This window comes from Myiozetetes cayanensis, unplaced genomic scaffold, assembly GCF_022539395.1.
Source record: "Myiozetetes cayanensis isolate MyiCay16 unplaced genomic scaffold, myiCay2020 scf17, whole genome shotgun sequence".
In the NCBI taxonomy this organism is placed as follows: Eukaryota; Metazoa; Chordata; class Aves; order Passeriformes; family Tyrannidae; genus Myiozetetes; species Myiozetetes cayanensis.
In genome coordinates, this window is record NW_026087378.1 from 2,158,821 (window position 1) to 2,174,001 (window position 15,181).

General features: G+C 37.7%; 1 protein-coding gene across 16 annotated transcripts in view; it reads right to left on the bottom strand.

The window, feature by feature from the left end:
* The window catches only part of TENM2 (teneurin transmembrane protein 2), a 617,318-nt gene that overhangs the window by 71,597 nt on the left and 530,540 nt on the right, over positions 1–15,181 (bottom strand). For 12 of the 16 annotated variants that reach the window (XM_050312365.1, XM_050312379.1, XM_050312375.1 and 9 more), the window contains 3 exons: positions 13,065–13,259; positions 7,466–7,666; positions 5,631–5,843 (listed from right to left, as the gene is read on the bottom strand). In XM_050312365.1, coding sequence (XP_050168322.1) covers positions 5,631–5,843; positions 7,466–7,666; positions 13,065–13,259 — 609 coding nt within the window. The remainder of the gene's footprint in view (positions 1–5,630; positions 5,844–7,465; positions 7,667–13,064; positions 13,260–15,181) is intronic. The other 4 variants (XM_050312377.1, XM_050312374.1, XM_050312372.1 and 1 more) reach the window with 1 other exon arrangement.

Consider the following 15,181-nt stretch of genomic DNA (forward strand, 5'->3'; position numbering starts at 1 on the left):
CCAACATCTCTAACGTTTCTGGTCATGTCATCATATATATTACCAACATATTTCTGTACCAACAGTAATGAAAAGTGGTCATGACCCAAATATTCTACACATTTTTCAAATAAAATGAAAAAAATGCGTTCCTCCCTCTGCAGAGCATGCAATCTAAATTCCTGTCATCTTCGCTAGAGATTTTTTTTATGCCTTGATAGGTTATAAACTGTTACAGATTAATTTTAAGTTAGAAGTGCATTGGAGAAGTCTAATATATCTAGCTCCTTCTAAATTGCTCTTTGTCAGACACGATGGCTTTCCACTGCCTCCTCCCACACACTTTCCATCTCTCCTGAAAATTGCCTCATCTTTGAGTCATTACCGTGGTAATTACAACAAGAGGAATCAGTAGTAGAAGAAAAAAAAATCTTTGACACAAAGAGCATTATCATGGGACAAAAATATCTTGCTTCATCCAAAGATAACACAATGCTGCATTATTAATGTTCCTATCGATTATTGACTTCATGATAAGGTAAATAACTAAATCTTTATACTTTACTTGTGGTTTTCCTTCCAGCTGACAGCAAATATAAACATGTCTAAAAGCTGGAAAGGGCATGGTCATCCTGAAACACTTGGAGGGAGAGGAATTTTTACTAGACTTTACTTTTTAGTAAAACCAGAGGTGGAATAACATTCACCAAGTGTTCACCTGGGTGAATCTTCGTGCTTTAAAGGGAGAGCATTGAAAGTATTTACCTACTGGGTGTAAATTTGTTTGGATCTTTCAGAGTGGCTCAATATCCACATTGACAAACCCATTGTTCTGCAAATACAGAACACACAGATTAGCTTCCTTAGCTGGGTAAATGATCAATTCTATTTCCAAGAGCAGCCTTAGATTCTTAAAGGCAATGAAAGTACAAATCCTAACATAGGCCATTATAAAATAAATTCCTTAGGAGGAATCCTTCCTTTTAAGCTCATTTAAAACGAGACTGGAAGGGAGCTCATGCAGTTCACTGACTTTCTAGTGAGCTCACTGCCCCATGGCAGGATGGATTACCTCTCTGCTGTTCCTGTTAAAAGCTGTACTGAAAAGGAGTCCACAACTTTCCTGGACAACCTACTTCAGTTTTTCATTTACTGTTACATGATTTTTCCCAACACCTAACACAAATATCCTGTACTGTAACTTAAACATCTTAATCCTGGACACAGAATCCTTTCTTTTTCCTGAACATTTTCATTTTATCTGAAAATTTTATGTTATTTCCCACCATGTAGGTGACAGAATCCTGGTTGTTTCTAATCTTGCTGCTTTATTCAAGGCCTTGAAAACACAGAAGATAAGATAAAGGGCTAAGAGAGAATTCCAAATCCCTTATTTATTGAGGAACACATCTTACAATTTTGATGTTTTTAGTCCAGGGGCCAAGGACTCACTGGGGGAAAGAGAGTGGCAGATCCCTGGCTCTGGGGTTGGATTTCCAAAAGCAGTGCCAAGGCCAGGATTTATGGTTGTACTCAAGGGTCTTAAGGGGCTTTTCCAACCTGAGTGAACCTAAGCAGAGCCTGCAGAGGTGCACATCACCTGGCTGTGCTGGGTCTACAGGGAGGCAGGCAGAGAGTCAGCTTCGATGCCTGTACCAGGGAGTAAAGCTCATTTGCAGTGAAAAAATAATAAAAAAAAAGGAACACAAAATATAAGACTTGTCTGGATCAAAATGTGCTGTAGACAATTCTTACTATGAAATAGCCTTGAGTACAATCTTTCCCCATTTTCTGTCTGAAAGGGAATGCTTAACCTACATCTTATGTAGGACATGAGCAGACAAGAGCAAAACTTGGGAATATAACAGAGAGCCACAAAGAAAACCTCTTATATATCACCTTCTGGTGAGAGCTCACCTCAAAAGATACATTTTCAGACTTTTAAATTTTACTTGTAAATGTTGAGGATTAAATCCTGATTTCACTGGTCTCACAGTGAGATCTTTACCAATAAATTAATAAGGGTCACATTTCATGCTGCAGGGATATGAATTACAGATGGAATTACACTTTTTAGTTGATATTTCTGACTGTTTCATTAGATCTGTCCTTGGAATACTATCTTGAGAGTTTGTACACAGAACATCCTCTGCAACCGTTTAAAAACAACAGCTTTAAACATCCAAATATTGTTTTCAATGAAAGCATCAGATCTGTTTTATAACTGCACACTTTAACAGCACTCAGATGATTCAAGGAAAAGCTAAATCCTCCATCTTAAATTTCTGTCATGCAATTGGTTTGAGATTAACAACTTCTATACCTTAGTCTTTCACTTTGTTATTAGTTTTCCAATATTTTTTTCCTCATCTAGATTACCCTCTATTATTTAGTTATAACTTCCTCCATAATTGCAATCAATGAATAGTAATCACTTAATAAACATATCCTGACAGGTCTATTTTTGCACTGGGAAAAGATTAATTTTCTTTATCACCACTCCAGTAAGCAATTTTTTTTCCTTGCCTGAAGTAGCAAAGTGAACTGCAGTTCTGCTACGTGCAGGCATCTGAGCAAGACCAGACACCCCTCCTTTCACTTTTATATTATTTGGATATAGAATTATCAAAATCTGTGTAACTTGGAATGTGCATTCATTTTTATGTGCATTCATTTTTATGTGTCCTGGTATTGCACACAGGTAAAAGCTGCTTTGCACAAACAGTTTGTTAACACTGAGCTAATACTGCTGTGCTGGGAGGCTTTTCAGAGTGCTTTGCTTAAAACCAGGTAATGCAGAGAGAAACTGCACTTCTGGTGAAATTTTTGAGCTTAGACACTCAACATCGAAATGCCAAAAAGTGTGCATTCTGTCAAGTATCTGTTAAAGCCTAATTTGATATTAAATAGAATAAAATATCCTGAGTGAAGCTGGATACCTGCAGGTTGCTATGATGATTTCTTTTCCACTGCCATGTAAATATAGCACATGAAACTGGTAAAGAAACCCAAACAGAAGCATTTTGGTTTGCATATAGAAACTCACTTTTCTTTCTCAGAAGTCAAAACTATTTGTTCTAAGTGGGCCTGGTTGAAAGTCACTGGAATCACAGCAAGTTTTTCTGCTGACTTCATTTCAGACTAGGTGTAGCAAAAAGTGGAAATTCAGAGGATATAACCTGTCCTATGGGATTCACATTTTTCTGCTTGGATCCATATGGAGAAATTCTCAAATGTCCTGTGAGGTAAGCCTGGCCATGCAGTGCTCCTAAGGACTAACAAGGGTATTCAAAAATACAAACTATGTAAAACAATGGGAGAGATTCACCCTCAGCTCCTTTGCTGTCTTACTCTGCTCTGACCTGGCTTTGTCTTAGGACAAACAGACTGTGCAGTTTGACAGACACCTTCCAAAAAGGACTTCATCATTGCTCTGGATTAACCAAATGAAATAAAATAATTTTTAAATCCTTTTTAAAAATCAAAGTTTTAACACATGAAAAATGCATTCCTGAAATATTATCTTTTCAGGTGGACCCTCCTCAGTGAGTAATTCTGACATTAAATGGTATGTCAAACTTTCAGTTGAAAGTGAAACCATAAGATAATGCTTGAAATGAAAGTGAGTTTTCCATAAAATTTAAGTGCACTTCAGTTCTTCACACTAACGTTTAAAACATCTTGAGTAACTCAGCCTTGTACCAAAGTATCAATTCACTCTAAGGACAAATTTTCCAGTGGTAACTTCTGGCATTTTTCATACCAGTACTTACAAAAATTAGCTTTGCCATCCTTATCCTCTGAACTCTCCCTGTGGGTCAGGCCCGCGTCACACAAACCAGTGGGGCCATGCTGGGCTGTCCCTCTGAACTCAATCCCATTCCTGCTCTGTGCTTTTGTAAATGGCCTCCAGACATGATCATACAAAAGTTCATGCTAGTACAGGCTTATCACAAGAATATATATCTGTCTACAAACAACACACAACTTAGGACTGCACTGATCTCATACACAACAACAACTAGGAGCACATGTCTAAATTCTTTGCACCAGTCTCCATCCTTGCCACAGGCAGAACCACATTAAGCTTCAAGGATATCTTTCTAACACGTAGCAAACAAAAAAAAGTTTATGCATATTTTAATCACTTTAGAAGTATCACCCTTCCTCTGGAAAGAATTGATTACATATATCAGTAATAGGGAAGATATTTAGTTCAAAGCTCTGAAAATTAGACTTAAAAAAATCTCACTGCAGAGTTCACTAGTTCACCTTGCAATTTTCAGCATACTTTTGAGATCTTGGTAAAAGGCATCTTTTTGTCTGCACAGTAATAAAGACTTTACATACACTAATTACTTCTAAACATAGGCATATTACTAAGATATTATAAAGCAAAACAAATTTTGCACAAAGCATGAACTTTTTAAAATAAGCGACTACTACAGAATTTAATGAAAAAATACATATTAGGCATTTTGTAAAGATCTGAGAAGCACTTAATATGAGCACAAAATGCCTGGATTAATCTATCAGAGGTGTGTTGATATGATGGAAGCCTGAAAGCAATTATGAAAGAGCACTCTGCATCTGTGCTGGTCACAAAGTGTTCAGTCATAAAAGCTTTGATTTAAATCATATTAGCATAGTGTAGCAAAGCATGCAGCACCACAACATCAAAGGATATGCCCTGAAAAGATGTATCAATTGTTATTTTTTTTTTCTCCAATAAGAGTATACTTTTAGTTTCCAACTCATATGTTTATCAGAAATGATTTGTATATCCAAGGAGAAATCAGAGGGGAATGAAAAAGAAAAACAGCTTGAGGGATGCAAGAATCTCACCACACTTTTAAGTAAAGAAATAACAATTCACTTGTAATAAGACTGTCCCATTAAGGTCCCTGATTGCTATAAAGATCTCAATTGACCTACTCTTTTCTTTGTTAAATTTACCACTTTAAGATAATGAAAACGGTATGATTTTTGGATTAGGACTCAATAGGTTTCTTTTAAGATATACCTCACAGTCCTCCAAAAATTTTCTGGAGAAAAGCACCCTCGCCTGAACCTCACATTGACTCAGCAGCTGGATACTCTTGTTCCAGATAAATTTGCTCAGACTTCTCAGAAGGAATGTGATCGCTGAGGATTTCCCATTTTTGATTTCGGCATAGGGAAAATAACAGGAGAAAGCCAGGGAGCTATTTCTGTACCACCAGGAACACTTAATCCTCCACCACTTGACCCCTGCTCGGGGGTGGGGGGATGGTGGGGATGTGTTTCAGATGTGATGTAGAACAGCAGGAGGCCACTAATGCATCAGACCAGGAAATTAAAAGAAGTGCCATTTGCACAAAGAAATATTTAGTTAAGTTTGAAAATCTTGGCTTGGATGATACGGGGATGAACCATTCGTTACATTTTTACTTACTAACATTCACTTGCTGTGGAATTTATCGTTTGTTGGGGTTTTTTTATCTCTACAAATCATTTTGTTACTGATTTTAAAGGATTCCAAGAGCTCACCTGCATTTCACCCAGCACACTTCGAGTCAGAGTCAAGCACTAGGGCCCTTAAGGGAACAGCCCATTACAACACACGACAGTAACTATGTCTCTACGATTTATGAAAAGAAAGCAATATGTGCCTGTTTCGGTGCCTGTCGTTTGCCTACCAATGGTGCAGTGCTCCCCATTCCAGCCCTCTCTGCATTCACACTTCCCATCTTTACAAGTTCCGTGCTCCGTGCAGCGGGGGTGGCACACGCGCTGGTCACAGGCCGCTCCCGTCCACCCTTCCTCGCAGCGACACGCTCCGCCCATGCACACCCCGTGGGTGCCACAGTCCACAGAACACACTTCTAGGAGAGAAAAGAAGGAATAACAAACTGATTTGCAGAGGGAAAAACCCCCAAAACAACAGCAAACAACCACGAAACAAACCCAACAACAACTGGAACTGCAGAGGGTTCTTCAGCGGCAGCGGCCGAGCCGTGAAGGGAAGGGGAGCAGAACAGACGTGCTGTGGCTGCAAACTAAGTGCTGCCAAAAGCTGGCCTGTTCATATTCTGAAGAACACTGGCATTTAACTTTTGCTTTAAAACTAAATCATATTTAAAAGTTGTTTTAAAAGAATCTGCTGGACAGACTGTGCTAGAGCTGGGTCCTCTATGCAGATAAAAACAAGTTTCAGAGGTAGTGTCCCCAACACTGTCAGCAGCCAGAATGGGAGCAGGTAGCTCTGCTTTACTCAAACCTGGACCTCAGGGGATAAATTTCAACGACAGACATTGATTTGCAAGGAATGGCACTGAAACACAGACATTCAGCAGAGAATGGTGGCAGTTCAGGGTCACTTAGACTCTAGGAGCGATGGGTAAAAGACTTTCAAAGGAGGGATCTTGGATTTCTATTACATGGTCAGTTATTATCTGGTGTCTCACTCCCAAAATTCTACTGCTCTCTGCCAGCTGAAGTTGTAGAAAAGCAGAGGGGTCTTTTGCCCCACAAGTCACCAAAGAAACGGACAATAAAACTCTCATTCATGAATTTTTCTGTCTGCTAATTCATGAAGCAGAAAACACATCATCATATTCACGTCACCAGTGGGGTGTTATAAGTGCTTAATCTTACGAAATAACATGTGAATATTATTTGGAGAGACTTGTTTTTGGCCCACAGCTCCATCTCAAGGTTCAGCTTACAATATAAATGCAAAATTCCCAGTATTTTTCTCCCCACACAAATAGAACATTTGCTGTCTTGTCAAATCTGTGTTGTCCTCTTTTGTTCCTTCTGTTAGAATAATCAAATTTTACACTTGTAGCTTTGGTGAGGATGAAAAGTTTTAACTAACACTTTTGTACCTGCTTTTAAGTTTTACTTCATTTTTTTTAATATATTATAAAACTTTAATACTATATGAACTTGTATAATAAAATATAAATATGTATAAAATTTAATATTATAAAAACTTTTTTTTTTAATATTCTGCATACAACTCAAGAGGGAAAAATACCCTTTATTTGAAAAGGTATCTTTCTAGTTTGTGATGTTTTTAATAAATGAGTAGCATTTTATGTGCAGTAAAGCAAATTCCGGAAATAGACCCAAGTGGGGCATTCTCATTCTTCAAATGTTATACCCATTTATAAATGGTGGATGTTTTTGTTTTTATTTTCATTTACAGATGTGAAGCATTCATGCAACTTTTTCGGTCCAAATGAGACTCAGTGCTAGAACGAAACACAAACTCCTAACCTGCATCCACCTTACCCCCAGCTGACAGCCCCAAATAAAGAATTTCACCAAAAAATAGTATCTGAGATGCACACACACAGCTCCCCAACAGAACTAAACAAGATCAAACGCGTTCCAAAGACAAGTTCCTAAATTATTTGCATTTCAAACCTGCAGTGGACATTAATGTTTTAACAAAACAGGAGCAGTACTGCAACATATTGCAAGGCAATCTTTTCCTTACCAACGGAGCAGTCGGGGCCCATCCAGTTGGGATCGCAGCTGCAGAGCCCTGTGTCAGACAGGTAGGTGCCGTGCCCACTGCACTGGTCCGGGCACTGGGCTCTGGGAAGCTCACAGTTCACTCCTCCCCATCCAGGGCTGCAGAGACATTCCCCATTCACACACACTCCGTGGTTGGAGCATGTCGGATCCAAGCAATCCACTGCGGAAGAAAACAAAACACGACGTGGAAAATGGTCGGTTCACACAATACGGTGTTTGGAAAATGTGTAGGGAAGTGCACTGAGAAGTTTGTATCGCTGTGATAAATAAGGGAAATTGAGGTGGTTCTTGTTAGCAACCTGGAGTGAGAATGGGAAAGTGAAGTAATTTATATTTTACACTAAATTAAGTAAATAAAACAGGGTTTGACTGAACAACGACAGTTTACTGCAGCAATGCTGTGGTGGGGAAGCACAAAGACTTAAAAATAGTGTTTAAATACATATAACAAGAGTTCCACATATTAGCCTGGAGACATTCTTCTGAAATACACTGAAGTTTCAATGATTTATGTACTGTACTTAAATTAAAAAGTAAGCTAATAAATTGCAGTTTTAAAGGATTTTTTCCTTTGGAGTATCTTCAGTACTGCTATTATTACTATAAAAATGCTAGAGCACTGTGAGAACAATCCTGAGAGCCACTTCAGGTACCAGTGGCTCTCAGCTTCGTTTGGGCTCCTAATCATTCAAGTACTTCTGAATGTTTGACCCATGGTTCATTAATAGCAGAGCTGTGAAAATGAGAGCCCCAGGTACTTCAAACCATATTCTAACTTGCAGTTTATTCCTCTTAAAAGAAATAAAACCAGATACAGACATGGATTTCATATTTTTCTCAATCCAGAAACAACAGAGTAAGAAAGTGAAAAGAGTTATGACAGAAAATTATTCAATGAAATTTCAGTTGCTATTTCAATCCTGACAAATAAAGGAATGTTATGAGCTGCCTTTCAAATAAACTTTATCAGTAACCTTATGAATTTCCAAATTTTTATCTTATATCATGAATGTGTATAAATATACTATGCTGTGCTGCAAACACCAACACAGAGGCTTCACCAAGTGCCTTTTGCTGTGGAATTGAGGGCCAAGGTCAAATTCATGCCTTAAATAAGCTGAATTCATCTCATGACTGGTATATATTAGCTCACAACAACAGGGCCAAGAATGATTGGCATTCTCTCTCGCTGTTCCAGGAAGATCTGAGTTTATAATGAAAGTGATTTATCTCTCATCTTTTCCAAATTGATCCTTCTAAATTAAGGCAGAGACATTTTCACTCTACCTGATGTGAACAATACTTGATCTTTCAAATCTCAGCTTTTCTATAAACACAGAGCCTTGTCAAATTATTTTATGTAGTTGCAGAACATTTAAAGTAAGTATATAGATTAGATACAAACAGAGGATTGAGGCAGGTACAGAGATGCAATAACATGAGTTATCAGAATAGTTTTGATTTTAATTCAGATTACAGTAGTACAAGAATAAATTACTGTGAAATTTCTTACAAGATTTTCATTTTAATGATGACACTGGCTATAGTTTTGGGTTTTTTATAGATTTAAAGCTTAGCTACCGAGACATGAAAATATTAAAATGCAATTTTGTATTTATAGGTAAACCAAGATTGTTTTGTGGTTCAGCTCTGAAAAAAAGTTGATAAATTAAAAAACTGTTCTAAAATTATGCAGAATGTTTGTCCTGTACTGTTAGTCCTTCTTGGTGCTTAACAAAGTTATAACCTGTTCAATGTTTGGAATACATCTTTCATACTATTTCTGTTGAACCCAACAGAGACAGAGCTGTGATAAAATAATTGGAGTCAATAAAGAAGAACATAAAAACTTAGATCAAACTACTTTTAGGATGAAGGCTACTGCCCTCCCACACACACATTTAGTCTATTACTTTTTTTTTTGAGATCATGATATTTTAATGGAAAATTTAGAAGGGTAATATGTGTATAACATCATATGTGGCAGGACAGCTACTTTTAGGAGATAATAATAAGTCATAATGTACTCTCCTTGTCACGAATGTATCATCTTCTCAAATGAAAGCACTAATGAAAGGAATGCAGAGCATATGAAAAACACCACCTTCTGCTACAGAAATTAACAGTCCTTCCTCTGTCCTGAATTACAGTGCTCCAGCAGCTGAGCCTCATTTCCACAGAATAAGCCTATCAATGCCCTAAGCCTTGTTTTACAGGATAACACACTAAACACCTTTATCCTTTGTTCCAGACAAATATACTTTACAGCTGTTTTGTTCTATCATATGGGCAAGTAGCAGCTTTCAAAGTTTAAACTGAGGAGAGTTTTCACTTTGAGCTCCAATCTTGTTCTATTTTAATGCCTGCTCTTAAGAGTTATCATCTCGGGCCAGATCCTCTGCTGTTAAAATTAGCATAATGTGATTACCTGCAATAGAACTGCACTGCCTTATGCTGCAAAGGTGCTGGCCCTGAGGTGGAGGAGGGTTTACAATGGTATTTAATAAGGATTTACAAAGGGACTGTCTTTGGTGTTTCAACAAAGGGGAACGTGCAGGTAACGTTAGACCTGGAACTCAGGGCCCCTGGGCAGCTCAGATCATTAGAGCTCATTTAGTATTGGGCCCTCTGTAGATTTGACAAAAAGAGGTACTGAAAGCAATTTATATCCTTAAGGACAAAAAAGGAGGTCAAGGAGTTTTCTGAACAATATGTACCACGAAGTCCCCAAAGAGCCATGAATTACACTTATGAAGTTAAATGTCATTGAAAAATGACTCGACCAGGAAAGCGACAAGAAAACCACCCTTAACTTAACCTAATTTGGTGATTTCCCTTCTCTCCCCCCCGAAACAAGATTGAATGAAGCCTGACAAATACTCCACTTCATCTTGTGTGCAAATTTGTTAATAGAGCAACAATGTTTATGCTGCAAAAATTGTGCATCACAAGTATTGATTTTGGTGCCACTTTCATTTTGGGTAAATTGTTTGAACAATATGACCATGAGGAATATCAGAAATAAAAAGCTATTGGGGAAGACAAAAAAAACGCTGACCCACTCGTTCTAATTCAATATCATAGTTGGCAAATGAATCAACCTTCGCTGTTCCTTTTGGAAGTTCAAATCAATAGAGCAGATTTCATATATTATATTTAACTACATATATATTATTTGTATCATTCTACCATTAAAAGGGGAAATTTTTAATTCATGCAAAAACTTGAAATAAAATTAGGTGATTAATTGGAGAGACACCACTTCATGTATACCCTTTTTCCTATAGCACTAGAATTAATGTAAGAAATATGTACCAAAAAAATGGAATTTTAGGGTGGAAACACGATGGTCGCTTCTTATTTATTTGCAAATCATTTTTTTAAACTTATTTATTGTCCAATGATATATGCAAAAGGTTATTTTAACCTTTCTTGTCATGTTATTGACCCCTTCCAAGTTTGCAGCAAATTTGTTATCTATTTATGCCTTTGTTATCTATCTATCTTTTTAAGAAAAAAATATATCCTTCCAAGCACAGTGTTGATTAAATAATGTCTATCTTTTCATCTCAAATAGCAATTCACCTCCCAGAAAACTTAGCTGACTGACAATATTTTGTAGTGGTCCCAGCTTTGCCTGGTGTTAACACAACACCTTTGTTCTATAAACTTTTCTGGAGCTGCAGATGTGTTTGTTTCTCTAGTTTCAAACATTCACCTCAAGATAAACTGAATGAAGCACCACAGGAGCCTATTTCTCTTACAGGAGTCTATGGAATCCAAGGCATCTGGCCCAGATACACCACAGCCATCCTGGACAACTGAAAGCAGAGAGATAATTCCACAGAGTAGCTGGAAATTACCATCAGGGTAAGGGAGGAGCTGCTTGCAAGGTAAAATTTACAGAATTAAGAAAGATTATTTAGGCCATTTACCATAATCTTTCTAATAATAAAAGCATTTACATAACACAAAACGTGATTAAATGTATCAAGCTCAAAGAGACTAAGCAAACAACTGCAGTTAGTGCCAGAAAGAGAGCTTTTGCATTCCTGATAAGAGACTGGATGTTGTAGAGCAAGTTTAGGACAGGATTTTTCCATCTTTGATTTCGATGCAAATGATAGTTAAAGCAAGGCATTTCAGATAATTTTTGAATATCTCCTATAATCTTACACTTAACGAGAACTGAGAATTATCAGTTCTAAGTAGACAAAAAGGACCTTACAGCATTTTCTGGATATAGTTTGAAATGCAACCCATTAAAAACAATGGAAAAAGTCCTGACAACAACTGAGTTCTGGATTAAAGCTGTTATAACCAGTGCTGGGAAGCTTTAGGAGGGAGGTGACAGCAATGAACTGAACAAGCAGTTGCAGTGTTGGCAGTCCCACTAGTGAGGATCCTTGTGGGTTTTTTTTTTTTTCCTTTTTTCACAGTAAGTTCACTCAGATTAATGCAAGACTTTGTCCTAAAGGTGATAACTGTAGTCCAAAGAATAAAACCCTTGGTGGTTCTCAAGTCCTCATAGTTTTCTTCCCCTTTGTTTTCTGATGGGAGAAACAGCTCTTCATTATAGGGTAAGATAAAAATCAATACACGTGGTGGACAGCTCTGCAACCCATTCAGAATATCCCAGAGAGACTCCTTAGTCCTAAAAGCTTGTCATCCCAGTCCTATCACTTTAGTACTCAAGCTGCTTCTCCCTTTGGAGGATTAATGAACTCTGGAATGTCATCATAACGTAACATCAACTACTACTGCCCTGAGGATGTGCCAAGGAACCCTGAACTGTCTGTTAGCAACTGTCTGGGGAATTAAATTCCCTTTTAAAACCATACTAATATACTTCAGAAAGAAAAGCAGCCCAATTTATGTTGTGCATTTTGACAGAAAACACTGTGAATACAACCAGGATTGAGCTTAATATATGACTACATTTTGCAGGGTTATTTTGTTAAATTTGCTCATTCTACACACACAAGGAATTGGACACTTTAAACCTGGAAAGGTTTTCTGCATTTAGAAGACAGTTTTTGTTCATGTGTACTATCCACCTTTTCTTTAATTCTGTATGATTGCAGTTAACAGGAGTAATTTGCCCAACATTAACTCTGTAAGTCACACAGTCATCTAAGTCTTTCAAATTTGTTTCATGAGCTTCTGTCTTAACAGTGATTGATACGTGTGCTTTGTGTGAAGCTGAAGCTGTACAATTTTGTCTACCACTGCTCCTTTCTCCTCTGCATTTCACACCTAAATTGTTCAGTAAACATAATCCATAAGAAAAGATTTTTCTCTTCACTCGTCAACAAAGGAATTATTCAGATTTACTTGTGGCAGACACTCTTAATACTGCAAAGCAACGTATACAGAGGGTCAGAAGTTCCATCTGAATTTTCATAAATCAGTAAAATTGTGACTACCCTATTTTACAATCATCTCCTACAGCAGTTTCATGCTTAGGTTTTTCCTCTGATCTTTCTTTTTCCCCTACTCATTAAATAATTCCAAAACCCAGAAAACAAATTTACAACACAGAAAATAAACACCCTTACCTTCCTCACAGTTTTCTCCTTTGTAGCCCACCGAACAGACACAGTTCCCTTCGATGCAGGAACCGTGACCTCCACACGAGGGATCAATACACTGGCTGATGGGTACATCACACTCTGGACCTTTCCAGCCACTGTAGCACAAGCAGGTGCCTTTGGAGTATTGACCATTGCCACTGCACAGAACCGGGCAGGCAGCTGGAAAAGGGAACGAAAGGAAAACAGCATCCAGGGTCACGCACGTACTCCTGTAACAGTGCACTAAAAATCCACTGCCAAATACTTGTACATACACTCTAATATGTTAACTTACTGGGGAGAAAAAAGAAATCTAAGATCATTTGTAGTAGTTCAGTTCTTCGTTTCCCAAAGAAATAATTTGGTTATTATCTAATAAAGCACTCGTGTGTTGGGCATTCCAAGAATACAACTCCCATTCTTTATAAACTACTGGTGGTGTTTGACAGATTTGAGTCTGACATTACTCTGCTTTGTTCCTCTAGCTCACACTCAGTTTCCACAGACAGCAGAACACAAAACATTCAGTCCCCACAACATTTTATTATATAGCATCTTTCTTCTTTCACAACACTTTTTTAATGTGATGTCCCCATACTTTTTTAGATCTTTTCACTTTCAGTGTAAGAATCTTGAACACAAGCTTTCAGCTACTAGAAATGCACCTTGCCACCAATATCCCTGGTGAACCTGGTTTCCCCAAATCCCAGAGTGACAGCTCTTACCCTGTGTGTATTGGCAAGAAAGCACCATTATTAACCCTTATCCCTCACCCTTGTGTTATTAAGGGGGTAAGACACATCCTGAGCAAATATTCATTAATGCAAATGGAGTGAAGCCTATGAATAATAAAGGTAGTTGGCAGGTCTTGGGTGCCAGGAATCAGATGTTGTACATATGCAGAGCAATGGAAAGAAACAAGTGGTTTATTAAAACCCATCTGCATATAAATGTTACACTAAGGCCTGTTCACACTCCTTTATGCTCATGTCTCCCTTGTAAACATGGCAATCTGTGATCCTCTGCGCCTGTCAAAGACTGGATGTGGTCCCTACCCAGAGAAATGGAAAAAATAACAGAAGAATAACAGAAAATAGGAGTAATGAAGTGAATCTTGGAGAAAACGTACAGTTTTGTGCTCTTCTCTCTGATGTAGTTTGATAAAGACAGAAAAGTATTTCCCTGTCTTCTCACCCTTCAAAGTAATTAGAAACTAACACCTAGTTTTACAGTGCCAAAAATATACTCAAAAGCTACTATTAATCATTAAAAGGTCCTAATGTCTTCTTGGCTTCTATTATGCCTTTAACCTGGATGATCAAGAGGAACCCAAGTAATTGATTTCGTACGAAGAAATGTGTAATGGTCCAGTTATCCAACTTCTTCACTGTTCAGTCCTGCAACCCTTATTAATCTTAGCTGGCCCCATTGATCTGCTGCAAAAACACATTTCAGGATAGATATTTTTCAGGAATTTTCTTATTTGAAATGGGAAAAAATTGATCAGACAAAAATAAACTCAGATTTCTAACCTGAAATGTCAGCTAAAATTTGGAGTGCTGAGAGTTATTTCAACTAAGACTACAGGATGATGGGCCACACGCATAATCTTTTTTAGCCTCTTTTTTTCTACAGTAAAACAACTACAAATATCAGTATGCTGGAGTCTGGTTTTTTTTGCTACTGTTCCTATGTCTCAGAGCCATGATATCCATCCTTTGGTGGCAATAGGACTTCATTCTACTGCAAACCTGCTGTTCTCTATCACTCTGAGTCTTGTCCAGTGGCTTTCTTACTCACTCCAAAAATGAACACAAATTTGAATGAAATATAATTTCCAGCAGCAACATTTGTATTTCAGATGTGATATATGTTCACAAGTGCTGTCCTGAGTTCAGTGAAAAACGTTCATGTTAAAGTTCTACCAGTTTTGTTTTTTGCAGCTGGTTTCAGAATTAACTTTACTGAACCAGCTGGACTAAAATGCCACACAGACAAACATCCATTATGTCCACACTGCACTCTGGGACAGTCTATTTTACATCTTTTTGCATGGCATCATCAAACACCCCTCCATGATACACCACAGGCTGAACTGGTAA